The 23,217-nt window shown below is 37.2% G+C and overlaps 1 protein-coding gene across 2 annotated transcripts; it reads right to left on the bottom strand.

The window, feature by feature from the left end:
• Window positions 1-239: 239 nt before the first annotated feature.
• On the bottom strand, window positions 240-22,712 carry KPNA5 (karyopherin subunit alpha 5). Of its 2 annotated transcripts, none has more exons than XM_080340924.1 (14): window positions 22,096-22,712; window positions 19,065-19,198; window positions 16,650-16,751; window positions 16,468-16,567; window positions 15,570-15,664; window positions 14,597-14,728; window positions 13,824-13,912; window positions 12,537-12,636; window positions 10,834-10,997; window positions 9,694-9,772; window positions 8,618-8,743; window positions 7,432-7,559; window positions 5,606-5,784; window positions 240-3,892 (listed from the first exon to the last, which is right to left on the bottom strand). In XM_080340924.1, the coding sequence occupies exons 1-14, from the start codon at window positions 22,694-22,696 to the stop codon at window positions 3,705-3,707; spliced, it is 2,217 nt and encodes a 738-aa protein (XP_080197050.1). In that variant the 5' UTR covers window positions 22,697-22,712; the 3' UTR covers window positions 240-3,704. The 2 variants fall into 2 exon arrangements, with proteins under 2 accessions (XP_080197050.1, XP_080197051.1); XM_080340925.1 differs by having other exon boundaries at window positions 10,834-10,903; window positions 12,542-12,636.
• Between the last annotated feature and the right edge of the window lie 505 nt (window positions 22,713-23,217).

Genomic DNA, 23,217 nt, shown 5'->3' with positions numbered 1-23,217 from the left:
AGTTCTGCGGGCAGAGACAGGACTGTGATTATTGTACAAGTGTATGTTTGGTTAGATATTGACAAAACACATTTGAAACCCAAAAGTTTTCTGTCTGGTGAAAGTGTGTAGTTTTACAGTGCACAAATAACCCAGTTTGAATTCACTTGCCTGAATGCTGTATTCAAAATGGCATTTGTGTTTTCTAGTTTAGGAAGCCACACTTATTGAAACACTAAAGAAATACAAGAAACGTGTAAAATAGGTTTTATTGGTTTCTGCATGGTATCTGGAGATTTAACATTCCATAATATTGCATACTACTCATATGTGTTCTGTTACAGTAATGGGCCTTTGGCCTGGATTTAAAGATGCACTATTACTATTGGAAGTTAGTATAGGTATTTTAGTTTCCACACATTATATGAAGATATTGTGCCACAAGTAACTGAAATTTCTCATTCCAGATTTCAGTGAACTCTTGGAGTCAGAGTTAAACTTCACCTATCAATATGCAGACCTATTACAAAAATCCTCAGCTGTACAATTTAAAAAATTTAAACTGAGAACTAACCCTGGAGGAAAGACAATAGTGCATCTTTTCTATGTTTTTTTCAAAGACAGACCCAACAATAAATATTTTCCAGTTGCAAACTTGTTCTACAGCTAACATATTTCTGTGCCAACATTACTATTTTCTGATTGCTGCTAGCAACAGTGTTTAAAGCAAATACTAGAAAATGAAAAAGCTGTATGAACCAGTCCTCAGACAAAAGTGCAATTATGAAAAAATTAGATATGATTCAGTGTATCAACAGTAGGGAACTAAAAAAATCTTATGCTTTGCATAGTTGCATAGATTAGATAGTTAGTATTCACATTTAAACAGAACAAATGGTACCCTTTTAACCCAAACCAAAACAACCAAAACCCTGTACTTTTAAACAAACTTGGTAACTGACAGGGCACTTCAGATTCCAAACGAAATGCCAAACTTAAAGAGATTTTCTTGTCTTGGTTACTTCTTTCCTTTTATCCACACTGGTTTCATCTGTTTAGGCAACATCATCATGTTCATTCCCCTGTCTGCAAATGACTATACCAGAGCTGACCTTAAGTCATCATCTGTTTTTATATTGTTCATTTATTGCTTTTAACAAAGCATGTTGTAAACCCAGTGATCAAATAGAAGAGGCCATCCTATATGTTTATCCTTTAAAGAAGAATTTTCATTATTATTTTTTAACAATTTTAGGGTAAACCAAATGTTGAGTTTAAATAATGGTTTTCAGTAGCCAAAGGCCATCCATTTTAGTTCCCTTTTAAATTGTTACATTTAAATGGATCAGAGGCATGAAATACAGTTTATCTAAATGCATAAAGTGCAGTCACTAACCATTCACACTTAAATTGCCACAAAACTGAAGACATTCTTTCAAAACAAATATAATACTTTAAGTGTCCCCTCTTTTCTGAATTTTCAAGTCTTTTATTCAAGATTTTTATAGTTCAGATTTGGTTTAAATTAGAGAGGCTTATAAATGCAATTTTTACAGGGTTCTCCAAATAAAAAGCAGGCACAGCTGGTTATGTAGTATTATCAAAAGAAGGTTGTTAGAAAGAACAGAATACCCTGTTACCTGAATAATTTTCTTACATTAGAAGAACATTGAAATTCAGCATTTACTAGTAATCCTGGTAGGTTTCCATGATTGTTACCCTGTACTCTGAACAGATGGGGGGAAGGAAGGTCAGTATATGAAAATTTAAAACTATGGGAGTAAAAAGGGCACGAATACAATCATCTAACATTACATGAAAATTTGGCAGCTGTACTCAGTATTATCATGCTATTCAAAACTCTTGTATGCTGTACAAATCTAGGTTTCAAGTGTCACTTGCTAAAATATCTCATTATTCAGAGTTCATAAAGTAAGAGCACTCTTATATACACTTCTTACACTTCTGTCTTCCACTAAAAAGAGGTTTCTTCTCTCCCAGTTACACCTTAGTCAAAACCAACCATTAACCTTAAAATCCACTTCAAGTCCCACATTCAATTACAATATGGTATATATTGCTGTAACAAAGTTAAACATCTTAAAAATCTTAACTTGCATGTAAAAAAAATTCTAAAGATAAAATGGTACTGTAAATGATACCACCTTTAACCTGTATTTTTCAGTGCATTAAAATATTGTTTAGTGACAAGCACAGTGCCATGGGTAAGTAATCTGAAGTTTAAATTGAAGCTGTTTATGAAGCATGAAATGCTCTCATATGTCAAAGATTTCACTTAATCCAGGAGTTAATACATTAATTACAGGTTAAAAAAAATAATCATACTTTAGAGTTAACCCAAAGTACTAATTTCTCCAAATGAGATGTACTATTAATATGCCAGAAACACTAATTATATACGAGTCTAAGCAGAGTATACATTTTTCTGTATTCAAAATTATTAGTGTAAATATTAGTATTCTATTTCTTTTAGTGTTTAACAGCAAACACTGTATATTGTAGAGCCTACATATGTAGATGACAGTAACTTCTAGCTAGTTTTGCTGTCCACATACTTAATGCTATTTACAGTACAACAAACTTTTCCTTCAACTGGAGTGATTCACTATTCATTCTTCACTGCAGTATTTCTATTGTCTTACCAAAAGAAAACCAAGTTAGTAACTTAGAGAACAATTCAAGTGGCAGTAGCATATTTGGTCAAAAAAAAAAAAAGTAACATCTACTGTCTAAACTTCTAAGAAGCTACAGTACTAGAAAGGCAAACATCACAATGTTTCTCAAACTAAAGCAGTGTTACCACAGTTTGACAGGAGACAGCTGTAAACTCTCTGCTTGGTGGTTTGTGCATATCACCATCTCTGTCATTCATAATCACAGCATTCTTGTGGTAACTACAGCAACTGCTTCCACAGCAAAGTACTGTCATTGTGGCTGACTTTTAATGCCATTTAGCAGCTTTAATTACAGAGCCAACATCAAATGACCAGCGAGCTCCCTGCTGATTTCAATTTGAAAACCTCTGAAATAGTCCTCTTCCCACATAATTCAGAAAAAGCTTTTAAATATATTCAATATTATATTAGGTAATTAGCATTATATATGTATATCTATTATGTCTTTAAATACAGTTTATAATTAAATTCCAACAGTGTGTTGTAAAGTAAGTAATGCATAAAAGTTTCACAATTTAAATAAATATTTTTCACATTCCAATTCAGCTTCTTACAAGCTCATCTTTATTTCATGTCTTAGTTCTGAAGCAACGTTTTTGCTTCAATACAAGAGGTAGATTTAATAGAGACTGGGCAAGTCAAGCCTACTGCCAAAAATACAACTGTCAGTAACTGTATTGCTGATATGCAGTTTGAGACTAAGTGGAAAATTCAGAACCACTACCTAAAATCCTACCAAGTCTTAGCTTAACAGTTCTTGTTGAATCACATTTAATGCTTTACTTTAGACATGATTACTCACAGTTGTTTTCTGTACATATGAGATAATGAAAAACACAAATACAAAACAAAGAACAGTTGTACCTAACAGAATATATAAAAGTGCATGAGCTGCTTCTTCATCTATTTCTGCAAAACATATTCAACTTTTCCTCTAGCTTTGGCCATAAAGAAAAGACCTCTGGGAGGAAAAAAAACCCCAAAACCCAGCAAGTGTTTACGTTTTACAGCTGTCTTCAGTTCAGTAGTTTACAGCTGAAACCCCTCCATTGGAGCCTCCTGCTGTTGAAACACAAACTGCTGCTGACTTTCATCCACCTGAGGTGCAATACTGGAGTCCTCTTCTTCGACACCAAAGTAATGCTCTATGAGTTCAAAAGCCTTTTGGTAGATCTCTTGGTTTTCATGCCTCTGAAGGAATTCAATTTTATCAAGTCCTAAATTCGAAACAAAACATTTTAAAAATCTAGTTGCTTAAAAGAATGATGAATGCAAAGGAAAACATCTTATAGTATGAAAACTTAGTGGTATTTCTTAGATTAAAAAATGGAACCCCAAATCATTCTCATTTTATTTGATATCACTGATTCTTAATTTCTTAATTTCCTAAGCCATGTATTTCTAATCTTCATTCTCTGCAGTCCAAACTAATTTTAAAACTATGTTAAATGGATATCAGTTAAACTAAGGAAAAGGAGGAGGCTGTACTATCTACAGAGAAATATGCCATACCTACAAAGAAATTGTATCTGTATAGAATTAAGATAGCATAAAGCTGTTTGCTGTAGCAATTTTCAATATCTCCATTTCTTTTCTTTTACTCCTTTTGCCTTCCCCAACACTGAATTCTACCCCCTATTATGAAGCTGTCACTGAGCAGAGTTCAGTATCCTTTTTCAAATTCAAGATTTGAAGATATTAGTTTTCCAAAGACTTACTGTTTGCAAGCTAGAGGACATAACCTCTGTTCTGCTGTCAGAATTCAGTGCTTGGCAGTCAGCTGACTCAAAACTCCTTTTTAACTATTTAAGACAATTCAGTTTTCTCTTAAGATGGATTAGAAAGAGTTCATATGATCCCTTCTGGTGACTATAGAGGCCAAAGCAATGAGAGTGACATAATCAGCTGTTTCCCCTACTGAACTTCCACTCCGCAGCTTCAGCAGCCTACACTTAAATGGTAAAGGAAAAAATGAACCTAGACATTCAGTAGTTGAAATTGTGAACAGACTCAAAATCTGGAACAGAATAAATTCCATTAAAGTATTCAGTACTTTTTCCTCTTAGATGTCAGACCGCAAAGTATGTTGTCTGAGTATGCGCTTGATTTTAGAAATGCAACTCTAACAGGGAATTCGGATTTCAAAGCTGCTTTACAGAAAAGTCAGTACCATTTAGCCAGATATAGTGCAGTCAAATAGAATTGTTATTGGCAGTTCCTGAAACACAAATGTCTGCCAATTCTGTTTTGTCAGACACCATGAAAATTCAAGTCTCCGTAAATTACATCAGATTCGTTATTGAGACAGTTTCAAAGTTAAATCAAAAGTATCCCAGTCACGAAAGCCCACAAATGTCATTTTAGTTTTGATACCCTGCCTTTAAAATGCGGTTTAATTCAACAGGTCTTACAAGAATAAATAGAACAAAATACTTTCAGAAATAAGTAGAAACTTATTTAATTTCATGATCTGAAGCTGATTTTTCTATTACTGATATTTACTATTGTTAAAAAGTGATAGACTTTGGGAGTAAGCAAAAAAACCCTCTGATCTCACATCTCTGTTGGTAATGAAACTGTACCAAATGGGAATATATGGTTAAAATAATAAAACTATATTTAGGACTAGCTGTTGAACTTATGCAAACCATGGCTCCAGCAGACTAGGATATCTGTGTATTTCTGAGAAAGTTTCTCTAGAGGCACATTTCATACACTGACCACAGACAAAAATATTCACAGGTTTTCCACATTTAACCACTTTTTCCACCATGTTACGTTACTTAATTTATGATGCTTCGATATCCACTTATGCTTGAAATAAAAATTCTACTATTAAACTTACCTATTCATGGTTCACAATGGTTTTGTTTTTACAGCTTGAAACAAAGAAGTTCAGGTATGCAGTTTCAAAACAAGTAATTTCTTACCATATGCTTCCTCTATAAGAGCACAATAAGGATTAATGCCCATTCCATTTTGCTTGGACTCCTGTTCTCCAAGACGCAGAATATTTTCAAGTCCATTTAAAGCCACTTGTACTATTTTTGAATCCATCACAGTCAGGAGGTCACAAAGAGGCTTGGTACAACCTAGTGCTACCAAATACCTTTATAAGAGCAGAAAAAAGAGGAGGTGGGCGGGAAAGAAAGGATGTTAATCCTGCACATTTATTCTGACATGCCTGTCTATCACTATTGGTCCTTAATTTTGCTAAAAGAAGTGGCTGGATTAAAAAAATTCTAAAATAGAACAGAAAGATAATCTTAGTCTGAAATTCAATAAATAGTCTAATTCATCCTAATGAGAAAATTTAATGTGCATGTTTGGAATTTGTAGTCTTTTCAATTCCTTTTCACCTATCTTCTTCAGATGGGTTTAACTGAATAGAAGAAAAGAAGTTAGTTTTAGCAGTAAGTTCTTTTCTCAGACATTTGAAATTTTGTAGTGGCAAAAATGCCAAGTAAACACATTAGAGACAAATAAGAACACTAGACACTGCTCTATACTAACACAGTCCACAGTAGCAGCCCATTGAGCAATTAGCATTACCTACTTTAAAGGAAGAACATAATTGTAAATACATAAAAGATATTTGTATTCTGAGTACCCTTTTCCTTGTCCCAATTTTGCACAAAATGGTGTAGGAACTTTGAAAGTCAGAACCTGTGTCCTTGTTTCTAGTGTGCAAGTAAAATAAAGAGAGTAATCTTTGCCAGCATCAGAAGGTTGCTTAACTATAGTTTACTTAGCGGTTTTAAATCATCCCTCAGTTAGATAGCAGTTAAAATGGCAAAAATGTCATGACATAAATAACATAACTGTATTTTGTGACAAGAAGCTACTTCTACGGTACTACATGCACATCTATTGTTTGAGAATCCTGAATTAAAATTTACTTAAAATACACTAAATTTTAAGATGTCACATTCTGCAAACAATCATAGTAACAGCGAAAAAAAAAAAAAAATAAAAATCAAGAAACTTTCCTGAACTCTGATAAAACTTAGTGGTTATAAGAAAACGAGGATTGTTTACATTTCAAATAAATCAGAATTCACTTATTGCAACAGATCTCCCCAGGGTGCTGGAAGACTTACCACATCACACTTTCAGTTCTTGTTTTCAAATAATACACTATCAGTTTTAATCCATTTATCAACTACTGATTCACACTGATTGCTATGCTGATGGTTTTCAGAGAAACCAGAGAGTATTTTATTCCAGTCATTCAAGAAGTCCAATTTTTGCAGCATATAAATAGCTGTTGACAGTAACTTTTAATCAAATCAAATTTTGAAAAAAAGAATTCAGGTATCTGTTTTAAAATACTGATAGTGGGTTTAAAATCCACTAAAATTCCTGAAGTCTCTCCACAAAAAGATACAAACCCATCGTGTAAGCTTTTGAAACAAGTCTCCCAAAAATTTCCATTTTCAAATACTGAAATTGTTCATTAACTTGTTCCAATTGTGTTTGACAATCTAACATCAACTCTGGAAGATAACCTTGTGAAAGCTTTAGGTGTAATATCACTGAAACAAAGCAGTACCAGTCAATTTGTTATTAAGTCTACTGCATATATTTCATTCATTTTTTTCTGAATTTCTACATGTTTAGTCTCTGTACAGAGTTTCAAGGAATCACAGTTATGGTTAGGATTTTCTTGCTATGTTTGTCAGGATTCAAATGCAGAAATAAAAATACCTTCAACAAGACGCTTTGGCAGAGAAAACATTAACATATACAAATTTACCTAATCTGTTCAGGGGTTCCTCCTGATGTCGCATTAGTTATGGCCCACGCCGCTTCTTTTCTGGTGCGAAATTCAGCTTTCTGAAGAATTTCAATCAGTATTGGAAAAATATTTGCATCTATAACAGCCTAAGAGGTGAAATGATAATATTTTGTGTTAATTAATATTTAGTACACACAGAAAAAGAACATTAATACCCTTCACTACAAGAATCAGTGATGCCTGCTGATATAAAAGTAAACAATGTTTTGTTAGAAAGCACCACACTAACTAGAGCAACCAAACTGAAATTCAGAACTACTCCAACCTTGCACTGCAGTAGCGATCAGAGTATTTTCTTTGTTGATATCTCTGTTTCTAGTGGACAGAATACTGCTTTCTGGATATGCCCATTTAAAAATCATATGACAAACACTAAACCTGAGGTTTTGAACTGCAGATCAAGCCTGAGAACAAAACTTCACTTTGTCCATTTTGTTCACGTTTGTGGTCTCCACAGAAAGACTATGTCTATAATTGAAAACTGTATTATACATTTTAAATGACATCAAGAAGTAACATTTTCATCCCTGACTGAAGCATAAGGGGAAAAAAAAATCATATTGAAATATGTACTCTGATTCAGAATTCTCATTTTTGTCAAACAGAACCTTTTTTCAGGTAACTCCAGACACCTGGAGCAATAGTCAGGACGTAGTAGTTTCCACAAGAACACAACTCAGTATTGATGACATCATGCAGGTTTTTTTATCCAAGCAAAATGTTGGACATTTCCAAATTGGCTGAATCATCCACTTTTCACTGGACTAATTTGTACAAGATGGTTTCAACTTTTAATAAAAGGAAAAATTGCTTATTACTTTAACATGTATATTATAATGCAGAACAAAACTAAAGAGAATATATCAGCAGATGATGCTCCCACAGGGAAAAATAACAACTATTGATATTAGATCTAAGAGAATATTTAAAGTTTATATTTAAGTTTCAAAATTTAGAAAAAAAACATTAAAGTTAGGTAAAACTACAGACAGGACTAACATAAATAATCATAGAATCATTTTGGTTTGAAGAGACCCAATGCAGAGTGAATGTAGTATCTACATATTTCTCCTTGTGAAAGAAAGCCAAGTGAGGTAGTAAAACGAAAACAAACCCAACCAAATAACAAATATACAGGCTTTACCTGAATCTGAGCTCTGTTTCCTGCAGTAATATTCGAAACAGTCCAGCACGCTTCCTTTCGAATAGATTCCTTGGGACTACTAAGCAAGTGCAAGAGGCAAGGTAATGCAGAGCAGTTTAGAATCACCTAAAATCATTTAAAAGTTGAAATTTGGGTTGTGCAATATAGATACATAAAAGCAGATTTTGCAACACATTTACACTACACAAAGTATGACAGATGATGTCCTGCAAAACTGAAGTGCTTAATGATGCTGGATTGTCTCGTCATTGACACTCCAATTTGAAAGAATCTGCCCTCAATTAAGTCCAGACCACAAGACTAAAGACAGCAAGACTAAAGGTTAGAATATGAATATGCTTAAGGTTAGAATATGAATAACTGAGAAGTGTAAATTCAGTTTGTATAGTTCTTTGTTCATTTGTTTTTGAAGAGACAGATGTTTTCTATTTAATTCCTTAGCAAAATCCTCTCCTATAGAGCTCAAAACAAATTAAATAGTCAAATTATTTCCTTATTTTCCCTTTACACTAGTTCTGACAGTTGTTTAGACACAATTTTCTTTAAACCCGGACCTTAGTATTTCCTCCATGGCATCAAAATCTATTCCATTGACTAAAGACAAATCTTTAGAACAAACTGCATCAGTAAGACTATCATATACAAATTAACGGACAAACCAAATATGACCTTTGCTTACAAGCAAAAACTTTGACTGCATTTGAAGACTTAAAAAAGGGCATGCTAATAAATAACTGAACCTTCACTAAGGAGGGAAAAAAAAAAAAAGTTACTTGCATCATGAATGGGAAGCAACATTCAAGGTATCTTAGAAGAATAAAGCAATCCACTGCCTATAGTGCTGTAAGAAAATGTTTATTCTTGCAGTAATTTTATGTCTAAAATAACAGTCTAAACTGACTGTCAAATAAATAATGTGGATTTGTAGAGTGCCTCTTTTACTGCAATATGCAGACACCTGTACTAGATACGTATTTTGTTACAATGAATTTCTACAGAATTCTGTATTCATTTTTCCACGTGCCAATCATTTTTCTTAAATGAACCAGTCTTACCTGTGTTTGGATATCATCTCCAGTAACAATATTTCCAACTGCTCTTAATGCAGGGGATACCACCTTGTAATCATTATGCCTGGAGACAAATATTAAATCACTTGATATTACCAAGTGTTCAAGTATAATTTTACATTTTCAGTAAACAACGTTTAACTTCAGGTGCTAAATTAATGTAGCGTAGTAAACGCTACATTACTTCTTACACTTTTTCCCCTAGTTAGCCAAGTTTAACAACTACAAGCCCATAGCTGAATTGCTGAGTCAAGGAAAGGGCATCTCTGTGGAACAACACAACTTAGAGCAATCTATTTGCCCAGCAGATTCATTTCACCCAGCTCAAGGACGATTTAATACAATAGCAGAACCTGCATTATTCAGTAGCCACAGAAACAGAAGGGGTTTTATTAGCTATATACTAAAATTTAGCAGTACCCCTTTGTAAGGCATCTTTCCCCTTTTGTAAGCCAATAACCCTAGAAGTCAGTACACAAAGCCTGAGGTGTGAGGGAAGGAAATCTACTCAGTTGTGGTAAAGCATCTCTAAGAGAAAAAGCAGTCTCGCCCTTTCCTGAGAGCTGTACAAATGAGCTTATCATGGGCAACTGTGCTGAGCTGCCAGTGCTGGGAACTAGTATCCCTGACCTGCTCTGCCGCCCCCATGTGAACACAGGGATTTACTCTCCCTTTCTAGGAAAATAATGAACCATAAAACAGATATAGTGGAACAGTTCAAAAGTGGCACACGCCTGCCTCTGGACTTTGTGAGTCCAAGAACTGTCTGTATTGCAACTACATCCCGTAGAAAAGAAAACAAAACGGAAGAGTGAAATTAAAAAAAAAAAAAAAAAGCTAAGAAATTAGTTTACAATTCAAGTTTGGTCTTCAGTCTTGACCTTTCTATTTCTCCATGTAAATGAAATTCTACACTAAGTTTTAAAGAATATAAAGGAATTAATTGGGAAAACTTTTTTTCACTGTCAATCTCAGAAAGAAATCCCAGAAGCCAAGCAACCTAGCAAGCAAATGAAAAGGTTTCAGAATGAATTAATGTTCATCACTTCTCACAAAATAAAAAACTCAGTTTGAATTCATGAATATTATCAGTACTGTAAAGACATTTATTAGGTGAAGACTTACATCAGCAGCTCTACCAATCTTCGACACACTCCAGAATCAATAACAGCTTGAATTTTATCATTGGGACCATCTGAAAGGTAAGAGAGGGCCCAGCAAGCATCTGCTAAAACATCCGGGTCACTGCTAAACAACAGTCTTGACAGAACATTTAAGCAAGGAGCAACCTAGGTTAAAGAAAAATTTTGCATAAAATTAGGTGTTGCATATTTTTCGGGTTTCAGAGAACTTTCTGCAAAAGCATAAAGGTGAAAAACTATTTACTCCCAAAGCATAGGAGCTCATTAATGAATCAGGACCTATGAAGAACACTTCCTGAATAAACAAGATATTCAATTCAAACTGGCAATTTGGATAAATTCTGATTCACAGCCTATTTATTCAGAGATATTATACTAGGTATATAACTGTTCAGCTTAAACAAAAAACACCTGTTTTTACAGGTAACCAGATGACCAGGAATTACAGATGCTTTTTTGAATCACTTGGGGAACAGAATTTAGAAGTGATTTTTTTTTTTATATTGGTGTCTTTGTAGGAGGACTGGAGGTTATTTGTAACAACCAATTTACAACTCTTTTACCACAAAGAAACTCAGAGTGATTCAGAAGGGACTTAACATTCACTGTACCAAACCAAACAAGCAACAGCTGACTTCCCTTCTCACTGCAACTCTCTGGCCTTAACCTCCTACAAGTTTCGAACAGAGCCAAATGAACATGACCATCTTAGCACCACTTGGAACACGACAGGTTTCAGCTGTATGGCTTGGGAATTTCACATTCTTTGTAGAATATAATTCTTTATCTTGCATCAGTTACACAATTTAGCCTACTTTATGTGTCCAACCCGTGCTATTGCAAAGGGCTTAAGCAGCAAGAAATCTCGTTGGTTTTTTACTACCAGAACAACATGCTACTGAAGGATGTAACTTAGGCAGAAAAATTGCGAGGTGATTGATTAACTGACATCAGAAATCCCACCTTTTAGCAGAAATCTCTGCCAGAACTATTAAAATGCAACAACAGTAATTACTATGCCATGAGGTAAGCTTCAACACACATGAACCGTCTCCAGATTATCTTTCATGATCCTTTAACCTCAGTCTCTTCTACCAGCATATCCAAAGTTCCATCTTCTAATGTCATTAAACTCACCAGAAATCAATTTCATACTGAAAATAAGGAGCTAATACTCCCACTAGCCTCTACAGTCTTACTATATTCAAAAGCACATACTGGAGAGAGGAGGAATGGCAGAGTATACAGGCAAATCACCTTTGTCATCACAGTCTGTTTTAACTGCGTCTGACAGAGCAGAAAACTCAACATTTTACTCCTGCAGCAAGCACTTGTAACCATAAAATTAAAAAAAAAAAAAAATCTCACTCTTAACTCACATCCTCTAAAACAGTTCTGGAGAAAACACAGCCCCAAGGGTGTTAAGACTGAATGTATTATTTGTTCATCATTTCACACCAGTGAATGATTTACTGCATCTGACTAATTACAATCTCAAGTTTTTAAGTAATTTGATGTCAAATTAGATGATTTTGTGCAGATACAACAGATGGATAAGGCTGTGTGATTACATTAAAAAGACAAAATTGAGTCTATCTCCTGATTCAAAGATTCTGTGTGTTATAACATTACAAACATAAGTCTTCTTCAGCTCTCTGATTTCTCAAAATGAACACTTTATTATACCTTACTGAAGTCTGGAGGTGGGTTCTTTCCTCTACAGAGATTTGAGAGAGCCCAGACTGCATTTCTAGTTGTTGTAAGACGATTTGAATTTGTTAACAGTCTGTCAAAAAGAGATGACAATAAAAAATAATAATTTCTTATTGAAAAGGCAAGCCTTTTTATGTCTATTATTACCAACAGTAACTCAAATCAGGAAAAGAAATCCTATTACGGGGCACTAGTTTCAATTTATTTCTCTTCATAGCTTACATGCAAATATTTTCTTAGAATACACTGAATCTGAACAGATTATTTTGCATGGACATCTCATTTCCAAATCAAGTATATGCATACAAAATAAACTATTTCTCATATGAAAAAAATTCTTCAATTAATGTTTTCTGAAGGTCTTTAGAGGCACTAGGAGATGCAGCTCTCCCTTAACTTGATTTTGATGTTTTCATTCAGATAATGCAATTAATAATAAAAACAGTTCCATAAAAAGTTAGAACTTAAAAGATCTTCTAAAAAAATTAACACTTCACTGTTTTTGCTGAACAGAATGCGAAAGATTCAACATGTGAAAAATCAGGTTCATTTTCAGGTACATACCAAAATGTCTAAAACTGTTAATCCTTTAAATCCTCGAGGAAAGTAATCACATTCTCTTCTATTATTTTAAACTATTTAATGAATGTTTTAAAGCATTTTATTATTTTAAGCAAGAATGAATTTAACAAAATTTGTATCATGTAAAATTTTTCCCTGTGATGAAGCTGCCTTACATCCTACTCTAAGCATATAGTAAATGCTGCAATTATATTCCTAGTGAAGAGAAATCTTCTGGTGGAATGTAGCTCATGTAACTTAGAACTCGTCTGCCAGCTCATCTCAACAAGCAAATGGATAGTGGAGCTTGGAGCTACTGGGCAAAGGTGAGGAAACCAGCCTACTGCCCAGCCAGCTGGAATCACGCGAAGTGTGACTCCAATCATCTCTCCCACTCTATATATCCAGAACTCTGAAAACACAGAGTTCTGCACAACAGAGAAATTTCATACCTGTGAAATAACACTTTTCTCTCCTTTTAAAAACATTGGAAAGCTTCCAGTCACGGACTAATTAAAGATATGCATGAAGCTCAAGCAATCCAAAACATTAGATTCATAGCAATATAATAATAATAATAAAGAAATATTCTCAATTTAGCAAAAAAGCTTATATTCTTCTCAAATAAATTCTAATTTGAAGTTTACAGTTATCTACACCTATATGCTACAGTTAAGAGTATTAATTTACAGTACTTACTCCAAGAGGGGTGGTAATATTCCACAGTTTAAAACAAAGTCTCTGCATTCTGCATTATCACCAGCAATGTTACCAAGAGCCCACACTGCCTTAAAAAATAAAGCATCCAAGTGAATATAAACATGCTTGCAAATCAACTTTTACAGATCGTATATATTTTTACAACAAATATTACAGAATCAAAAAAGCAGTATCATTCCAAATACAACATTTCAGAAGACTACTGATTTCTATATTGCATTTTTTGAGAACTGACACAAAGTCAACTACCTACACTTGAAGTCACCCTTTCAAGGAAAGAAAGTCTTCTGTTATGAAAATATATCGATTCATGTGCTTTTCAATAAAAAGGATACACGCACACTTTTCATTGGTTACATTTGCTCACTATGTGTAATAGATTAAATAAAACTGCCTCAAAGTTGCAAACGATGTAATGTAACAAAAAAATAAAGTTCAGGAAAATGTTAATGAAGACTGTAACATAGTAAGATGAAAGAGCAGAAGGATACAGGAAATAAAGCTACAAGATAACTTAGGGAAAAAAAAAATGCACATTGTTTTATACTATATTCTTTCTATTATGGTGCTTTACATCCTATCCACCTGTAAATGCCCCAATAGAAATGAGGTGCTTTCTTCAAATGACTCAGTAACATGAAATAAAAAACAGGTTCAAAGAAACCTGAAAGAATCAGAGGGAAAAAAAAAAAAAAAAAAGGGATCATAAATTAATTTTAAGGAATTATAAAACACTCCAAGAAAACAGTTACCTGCTCCTGTACATCTTCATGTTCCGAACTAAGCAACTTAATAAAAATTGGAACAGCTCCCGTTTCAATTACAACTTTGGTGTGCAGAAAAGTTCCAGACGCTATGTTTGTCAAAGCCCAAGCCGCTTCGAACTGTTGAGGAGCACAAAGACCATGTAAAACCACACAGCAGTAAAGCTTAAATTCATGAAGAACAGTTTGACATGGGAGCTGCAGGGATTAATTTTCCAACTTTTTTTCCTTTCTACTGAATAATAATTGTTACTATTATTGTACTTTCTATTATACACAGTAATTGGCATTGACAAAATCTCTATTTAATAGGCTCCATCAGTATGTAAATTATTTTTAGGTTTTGGCTTGCAGCACTAACTGTAAGGAAGTTTTCAAATCTCTGTTAACTAGTATAAATCCCTTTTGTTTATATTAACTCTTCTGGTATGAATGTACATAAGGCCTAAGTGCCATGCCATAGCACAAGTAGACAGAATCAGTTACTCCTACTATTAGTTATGTATCTTTCAACGATTTTCTAAAGGGGTTTCATACAAGCTTCTCAGTTTCCTGTATTGTTTTCTTCTTTTTTTTCCAAGATTTCAACTTAGAAATACTACAATATACACAAACCAAACCAAACAGATGCTGCTCACACATCGATGCTGATGATCTTAATGTAACACTCTGGAAACTCTCTTGAACACATTCTGCTTTCAACACCCAAGTATTTGACCAGCTGCATATATAACCCTAAAGACTACTATGAAATTCACAAGAGTCAAGTCATAATTAAAGTGGCAATAACTGACATTTTAGACAAATAAAATTTACAGATTCGGTTGTTAAAAGTAATTAAATTTGGTTATTAAAAAAAAGAAAAATCGCATGCTTTACAAAGCTGTTTTGAAGGGTTTCTAATCCCATTCCAAACTTCCCATCAGTACCAGCCAAATTCACTTGCACCAGCCAAACTCACTTGCAGGGTGTAATTCTCATTCCTCTCCAGAAATTTCACAAATCTCTGTACTACTCCTGGTTTTTGTATGACTTCATCTATAGGTGGATTAGGCTCTAGGGAATAAAAAAAAACAAACCACATTTGTGTAAGTCTAACAAAAAAGACCAAATAATGTACTTTTCCAGTATGATGCAAAAAAATTATACAATTCTCAATTCTTACAATAATTTTTAGCATTCAGTTATTTTAGTCTCAAATGAAGGAGCTAAACTTTTGACTTTAGAAGACTGCAGGATTATCTCCATAAAGTGCTGCAATTTAGTAAATACCCTATTATGTATAATAATAGTAACACATAATATTATCCATTGGCATGTCAGTAACTCATTACAAAACGCTGTTCCCTTAGTCAGTAGCTCAGGTCAGTGGAAGGGCAATTATGATTAGATACTATTTTAAACACCCAACCATAACTTTACCTATCATGCTATACAAATACCAGCATTAATTTAAGACTGCATGCCTTACACTCTTAAGAAAAACAAGTTACAACTCTTCTTTGGCAGCTATATAATTTTTCTACCCTCAAATACAGAACAAGAATCAGAAACTGGATCACCACAACAAGTGCTGTAAGTAATGATAGTGTGCAGTTAATTACTGACCTAGACATTTCAATCAAAAATGTCCTTGCTTTTGTTACTTTGTCTGAAAGACTTAACATCAGAATAATGAAGCTTTCTGTATTTAGCCATTAGGTCGGAATAGATTTGGCACCGTTTCTCTATAAACAGAACTAGAAGTTTCAGCAAGCTGTATTTTGAAGTAAAACAAAACTAAAAGTTAACTGACTCTGATTAAAATTTGTAATGACAACACAGAAGGAATGAAAATAAAATATGCAACGTTTACATACCTTTAGAGAGTAATTTTCTGAATTTTTGAGTTGCTGTGAGCTGCTGATCAGGATCATCTGAGAAAATCATCTGCACCATATCTACGGTAATAACTTCTTCCTAAAAACAAAAGGATGATTTATTATATCTAGTAGCATGCACCTTAATAGATAACATTCTAAACACACTCTGAAGTAATTACCTCTGGAATAGGTACAGTAGAGCTGACATCGGGATCCTGAATTGGACTTTCTACCATAGATTCTTCATTTCCAGGAAGAGAAACGTTTCGGCGTTTAAACAGCTAAACAAGGCAGAAATTTTCAGAAGACATTAGAAATTACCAAAGAGTGAGCACTGATGACATACATTTGAAGAAGTGCTCTCACCAATACTAGTCAAAGTATTTCAACTACTCACCTTCCTACTCACCCATGCAAATGGAATTCTACATAAAAATTTAAAGAACATACAGGAGAAAAACACTACTATACTTGTATCTCGATAAACTGCACTGCAGGACTTCAAAGAGACACAAAAAACTGAAGTTCTTTTTAATTAGCAAAGATCCATGAATTTTTCCACATCTAAGGAAAAGATATAAAACTTTTTACTTTTACTCTTTTCTCTCTCAAAATCAGTATTGATTTTTAGGCAGGAAACAGTATTCTAAAAGATACTTTTTCCTCTTTAGTTAATAGGCTAAAATCATACGCATTGAAACAGTATTTGTGTTTCAGCATACTGCATTCTTCCCTTCAACAGAAGGACTACAATTTATGTACTTTCTTTGCATGACAATTTAACAGCAGCTATATTTAATATACAGTTGCAGAAAAAATAAAACAGAAACATTTTAATATGGTTACAGAAAAAAATAGTGTAGCTTCAAGGTAAAGTTTCAAATTATGTAACATTAAACATTCTCTATGTCCAACAATCACTTTAAAATTGGCTGCATGCACTGCCTAGGCTCAAAATACATACCTGCACAATAGTATTTAATAAGCTATGTTTAATGAGTGCATCTTCATTTTCTGGCATACAAGCATAACACTCATATTAGCCTGTTTTCTTTGAGAAACCAAACCTACATTTTTACCTTTAATTCCATACTACACTTACAACTATTATTCTAAGAATGTTATGCTGGCATCTTCAAAAATAAATGTTAGGACCTCAGTTCACTGACTAAAAACTTCACCTGTAAGCATAATAATGAAACCTCTTACTAAATCCTTAAGATTTTGTCCTCTGGGTGTCAACAGACACCTAGGTTTCTGCTGTTGTATATGCCCAAAACTGCAGAAGCAATTCCATGTTTGCATCAACTCATATTTCAGACAGGAACCTGAAACAAGACTTTCTCTCCCTTGTTCAACACACTTCTGGATTGGGCACAATCCTGGACAAAAAACAGCTGCAGAATCCTGGACACAAACAAGGTTTAATTCCATTTAAACCCACAAAGGAAGAAGAAACACTACTCTCCTTTTGGAAGACAAGCCATTCTTTCTAGCACTGAAGGACACAGAAGCTCAAAATGTATAAACCGCTTTTGCTTAGGATCACAGTCTATCTACCAGTTATAATCTCTTCTGGAACAGAAGCAGCCTCATTTCCCTGCATAAACTTTTCTCCCCAGTTCAAGCAGAGCTGAAAAACACCAGTCCAGCAAATGAAGATCAAGGAGAACATAACAGTATTCTAATTGTTACAAAAGTCAGTGTGGCAGAAGAAACACCCATTATTTTCATAATTTATCCAGGGAGTATTTATTACAAAATACACAAACAATACTTTCAGCGGGAACTGCAATGAAGTTACCCATTGAAAAGCAAATGCTCCAGTATCATACTACTCTTCTCTGAACAAACTCACTTAAATTACTCTTCCATGCAGTAGCACCACTTTCCTAGGAGAAAGGTAAGGATTCCCAGCTCAGAGAAGACTGTAGGTCAGTGCCTGTGGACTCTCTAGGTTGTTGAGACAAATTCAGCCACTTTAGACCAAGCAGTAAAACAAACTACATTTCTTACTTTCCTGGGAAGAAACTAAAAAATATTTTGGGAAAAGAAACTACCACGAACCATTAAATTATACAATGTTCCATGTACTCTGATCACTAAAACCCCAATGAGGACAACTGTGAATGTTAGATCTAACAGTTCAGGGACCAACAATTGGTAACCACTTTACTAAGTTGTTGCAGAGAAGCTCTTGGGCAATTTGAAGTATGGCTTTAGAGATGAAAATAATACTCTCCCTTCTAACAGTACAACTTTGGCCCAAACTCTAGAAGCAAATGCAAGGTTTCTAATCCTTATCAGAAACAGTATCCTTTAGCCCAGTCTTACATGTTTAAACCTAGACTCAGGACTGAACTTAAGACATGGGTCTCTCCTCTGCCCTAGTGACTTAAGAGGGTTTCTGTTCACTTATTTGTTTTATGATGCTGTCAAGAAGTAGCTGGTGCTCCCCAGGATTGCACAGAAAACAGACACTCACCCTGGCACTTTGAATTCTGCACCAGAGGGGTCATCTGCTCAAGTCCTTTCACATAACTGAATTTAGCTTCGCAAGCACTTAACAGTTAGAATCTCACCAAGATACTTACTTGTTCTTCCCTTTTCTGTTTCCGAAGCTGGATTCCTTCCTCCTCTCTTCGTCTGCGCATTTCTTGGGGATTTAGTGCATTATTCTTGTAACTTTTCATTCTGAAGTTGTCCTTACCCGGGCTTGCCATGTTGTCTATTAAAAAAAAAAAATAAAAATTACTCCAAAAGGCCAAACCCTGCAAAGCAAACTTGCCACCTCTCATACTATAAAAGTATCTACAGCAACAGCTATATATTCCTGTAGCTGCTTGCAATACCCAGTTGACCAACAAAAATCTCTTAAGTAGGAATCAGAGAAAAACCTTTACTTAGACAGGTATTTCTAAACTACAGATTAAACTACAGATCATCTCAGGGATCAGATACTTCATTAAAGCACATAAGCTACTGCAAGAAGTCACAGGTCTTATGAATGTGTGTTGGTTTGACTGAAAATGAGTTAATTTTCTTCATACAGTTAGAAACCTTTCTTTTTCGTAGTTAGCACAGTCATTATTTGGACTTAGTTTGAGAACAAGAGATAACAGAGTTAATGTTTTGAATGGCTCTGGCCTGAGCACCAAGAACATTCTGAGCATTTTGGCTACAGGTGTGAGGCATCACGGAAAGGGGGCATGGATGGGGCAGAGCTTGACTGACATCCAGACTGATCAATAAGAATATTCCATCTCATTAGCATCATGATTCATTATTTAAGGAGAGTTGGGTCTTCTGGTGTCTCTCGCTTCTTCACCACCTTCACTCTTTTTGTCAGAGCCAGGGGAGTTCGGTTTGGGACGTTTAGTTCAGCCTTTTGCCATTTCACAGAGGCCTCTGGGCCTTTCTGCCTTTTTTTTTCTCTTTGGGATCAGCTGTTAGGGACCAGGTGCTGCTTCCTGGGACTGGCTGCTCAGTGTGGACAGAGTTCATGAGGAATAGCCTTGAGTATCTTCTATCTTACACTCTATTTCTATTTTATATATATATATTTACTAGTAGTGTATTAGTATTTTGTTATTTTATTAAACTGTGTTTATCTCAATCCAAGTTTCTCCCTTCCTTTTTGATTCTCTACCCTATAGAGAGGAGAATGTATGGAGAGTAGGGTGAGTGAGTAGCTATCATGGTTGTATTGCTAGCTTGGGTTAAATCACGACAATAAACTAAGAAACAAAAAGCACAAACATTACGTTGCTAAATTTTTATTCTATCAGTAAGTAAAGGAATTTGCTTCCTCCTCTCAAAAAGGAGACATTAAATGTATTAAAAAACAAGGCTGAATCCAAGAAAATCTTCAGTAATTACTGCTTCATTTAATAGCTTATTACATTGTTTCTTTATTATTTTAAGATGCTTATCTCACAGACATAACAAAGGATCTAAAGGTTATGCTGCATTTCCTTCTAAACTTTATACACAAAAACAAGTTAAGGATCAATAGCATCCAGATAGGCATCCTCTTTTCCATTTTAAACCAAATGATTGACTCAATCTAATTAACAGCTCTTTTGATGGATTAGAATCTGACTGTCATTTCAGGCATATTAATTGCGAAAAGATGAAAGTGATAAAACATGATTCTGCCACTGAAATGATCAAACTGACTGATAAAGGTTGTAACAGTACGGCGCTAGTTTTTGAAGTTAAAATTGCAGCCTTCATTTGAGAAAACACTATCAAAAACATTAAGACACTACATGAACTCTCACTTGTCTGAAATTCTTCTACAACAAGAAAACATACATGAGAACATATAAACTACAGCTCTTGAGCTGCGCAGAATTCGCAATCAACTTCCATGCTGGGACTATTTATTTTTTTATACCAGCAGTACCAAGGACTGCTCAGCAATAAATACAGACTCTGAGAGGAAAATAGGTTGCAGACTTAGTCTGACATCAACAAGACACCCTGAGGACTCAGCAGCCTATTTCACCCAAACACAATTGCTTTGAATGAGCCTTAGTAAACTACTGCCATCCCTGGACCACAATGCTAAGTGTGCCATCAACTAAAGCAATTTTCTAGTAATCGTCATGTAACTTCTGAGGCACAATTTAAGATTTTTTTTTCCAACTACACTACTGGCTTAACTAATCCTAGACCCTCACCACTTCCTTAATCATCCATGTCTCACTAATTTAGTTGCACCAATAAAACTGTCAGGCCAAGCAATGAACCAAACAAGAGCAGCATGCATTCAAAGTAACCCAATTCAGGTTACCAGCTCAATAAAGAGTTACAGAAGCACAACTGGGAGGATGTGACCATCAAAACTGTTTTCAAAAACCTATGAATTTAGAGTTTCGTTCCACCCACAAGGCTTTTGGTATAGACATCATAAGGGCAAAAAGACTGGCAGTCCCCAATGAATTCAGGCTTCACAACTTCTACATCTAGATTTAAAGAAGTCTGCATTTCTGCTCTGCATACTACACTCGCTTGAACACTAAATCCCTCCATCATCCTGCATCTCGCCCACTTGTTGTGCCTAGATTAATAGGTTTTTTTCCTCCCTGCCTACATAAGGCTCCCCACATACCGCGCCTGGCTCTGCCACCGCACCCTCCCCGACCGGCAGCGCTGGAGGAGGCCGCGCGGGTCTCCAGCCACTACCCGCGGGCTTCGCACCAGCCAGAACTCCGGCGCAGGGCCGAGCCGGACCACAAGTCCCCTCGCTCGGCCGAGAGGACACCTACCTCGGCCACTGAGAGCCACCAGCCGGGCTCCTCACCCGCGTTCCTGGACGAGGGGCTGGAAAAGTCCTCTCCACCACCAGGCAGGGAAGCGGGAGGACGGCAGTCCCCTGACTGAGGAGGCAGCGGAGAACAGCGCGGCAACACTGCATACCAGCACCGACCACCCCGGCTGGGGGGCCCGAGCTGCCGTGCGCGGCAACGCCCGCTGCTGCCCGCCGCCCCCGAGCAGGCAGGACACCGGCCTGCGCCGGGGAGCCTGACAGCAAGGAGCGCCGCACCCCGCCCCAGGAAGAGGCACAGCCCCTCCTCCCCCCGCCCGCCCGCCGGCTCTCAGCTCTCCTCTCGCCCTTACCCATCAAAGCGAAGACACACGGCGCCCGCCGCCGTCCTCCAAACGAGAAACCTCCGCTCCGCCCCGGAGCGCGGCGCCGGCAGACGATCGCGACGCAAGATGGCGGACACCGCCCCGCCGCGCGCCGCACCGGCCTGGGGGGCGGGCCCCTCCGCTCCCAGCAGGCGCTGCGCGCGCAGCCACCCGCCCCGGGCAAGAAAACGACACTTCCCAGCAGGCAGCGGGCAGGATGTGACGATCTGCGGCCGGCGCGGGGGCGACCGTTGGGAGGGAGTGCGGCGGTTTCGTTTCCCGGGAGGGGCGGCTGGTGGCTGTTGGTGGCGCGATGGTGGTGTGCGATGTCTGCGGGCAGGCGCTCTCCTCGGAGGCGGCGGGGCGGCGGCACACGCAGCACACGCCCCCGGGCCGCCAGCCCCGCTGCCCGCTCTGCGGCGCCGCCGCCCCGGGCTGTGACGAGCTCCGCCGCCACATCGAGGCGGCCCACCCGGGGCTGCCGGACGCCCGCCGCCCCGAGCTCGCCGTGGGGCCGCCCGAGTGCCCCTTCTGCGGGGAGGTGGCGGGGCAGGAGCTGGAAGCGCACGTCAGGGCGCGGCACGGGCATCTGCTGGGCGCGCCGGGAACAGGTGAGCGGCGGTGGCGGGGAGCGTCGCGTCTGAGCCCGCGGGGGTTGGGGTTGGCCGCGGCCGTCCGGGTGGGGAGTGGAGAACCGTCCTGCGGCACTTTGCCGGTCTGCCAGGGACTGACCGCCCGGGGCTGCCTGCACCGTGCTGGGGGCGTAGCCCGAGCGCCGCTGGCGCAGTTTTCACCTTGGCGGATGCAGCTGGAGAGCTGCGAGACCGCTCGCGGGCACCAACAAGGGGCGGGGAGCGAAGGCGGTGGAGGGGTGTTACTTGGGAAGGGACAATGAGTGAAGACAGCGGGGACATCACTTGAAAAATCTGCCTCAGAACAGAACTAAAGCCGCTAATGCAGACGAACCTGCAATGTTTTGCATGTCTAAAATGTGCCATCCCTATTGATGAAAGCAAATCGGAAAGCTTTTTTGTGTTAGGGAGGTCGTTTTTATCTACCTGACGTGTGTTTGGTCACAAACGTTTGACTTTTCCTCTTCTTAGTTTCTTC

The sequence above is a fragment of the Nesoenas mayeri genome (assembly GCF_963082525.1).
Source record: "Nesoenas mayeri genome assembly, chromosome: 3".
NCBI classification, from domain to species: Eukaryota; Metazoa; Chordata; class Aves; order Columbiformes; family Columbidae; genus Nesoenas; species Nesoenas mayeri.
The sequence above is the reverse complement of the archived record's forward strand: the minus strand, read 5'-3'. Positions and strand labels throughout refer to the sequence as shown.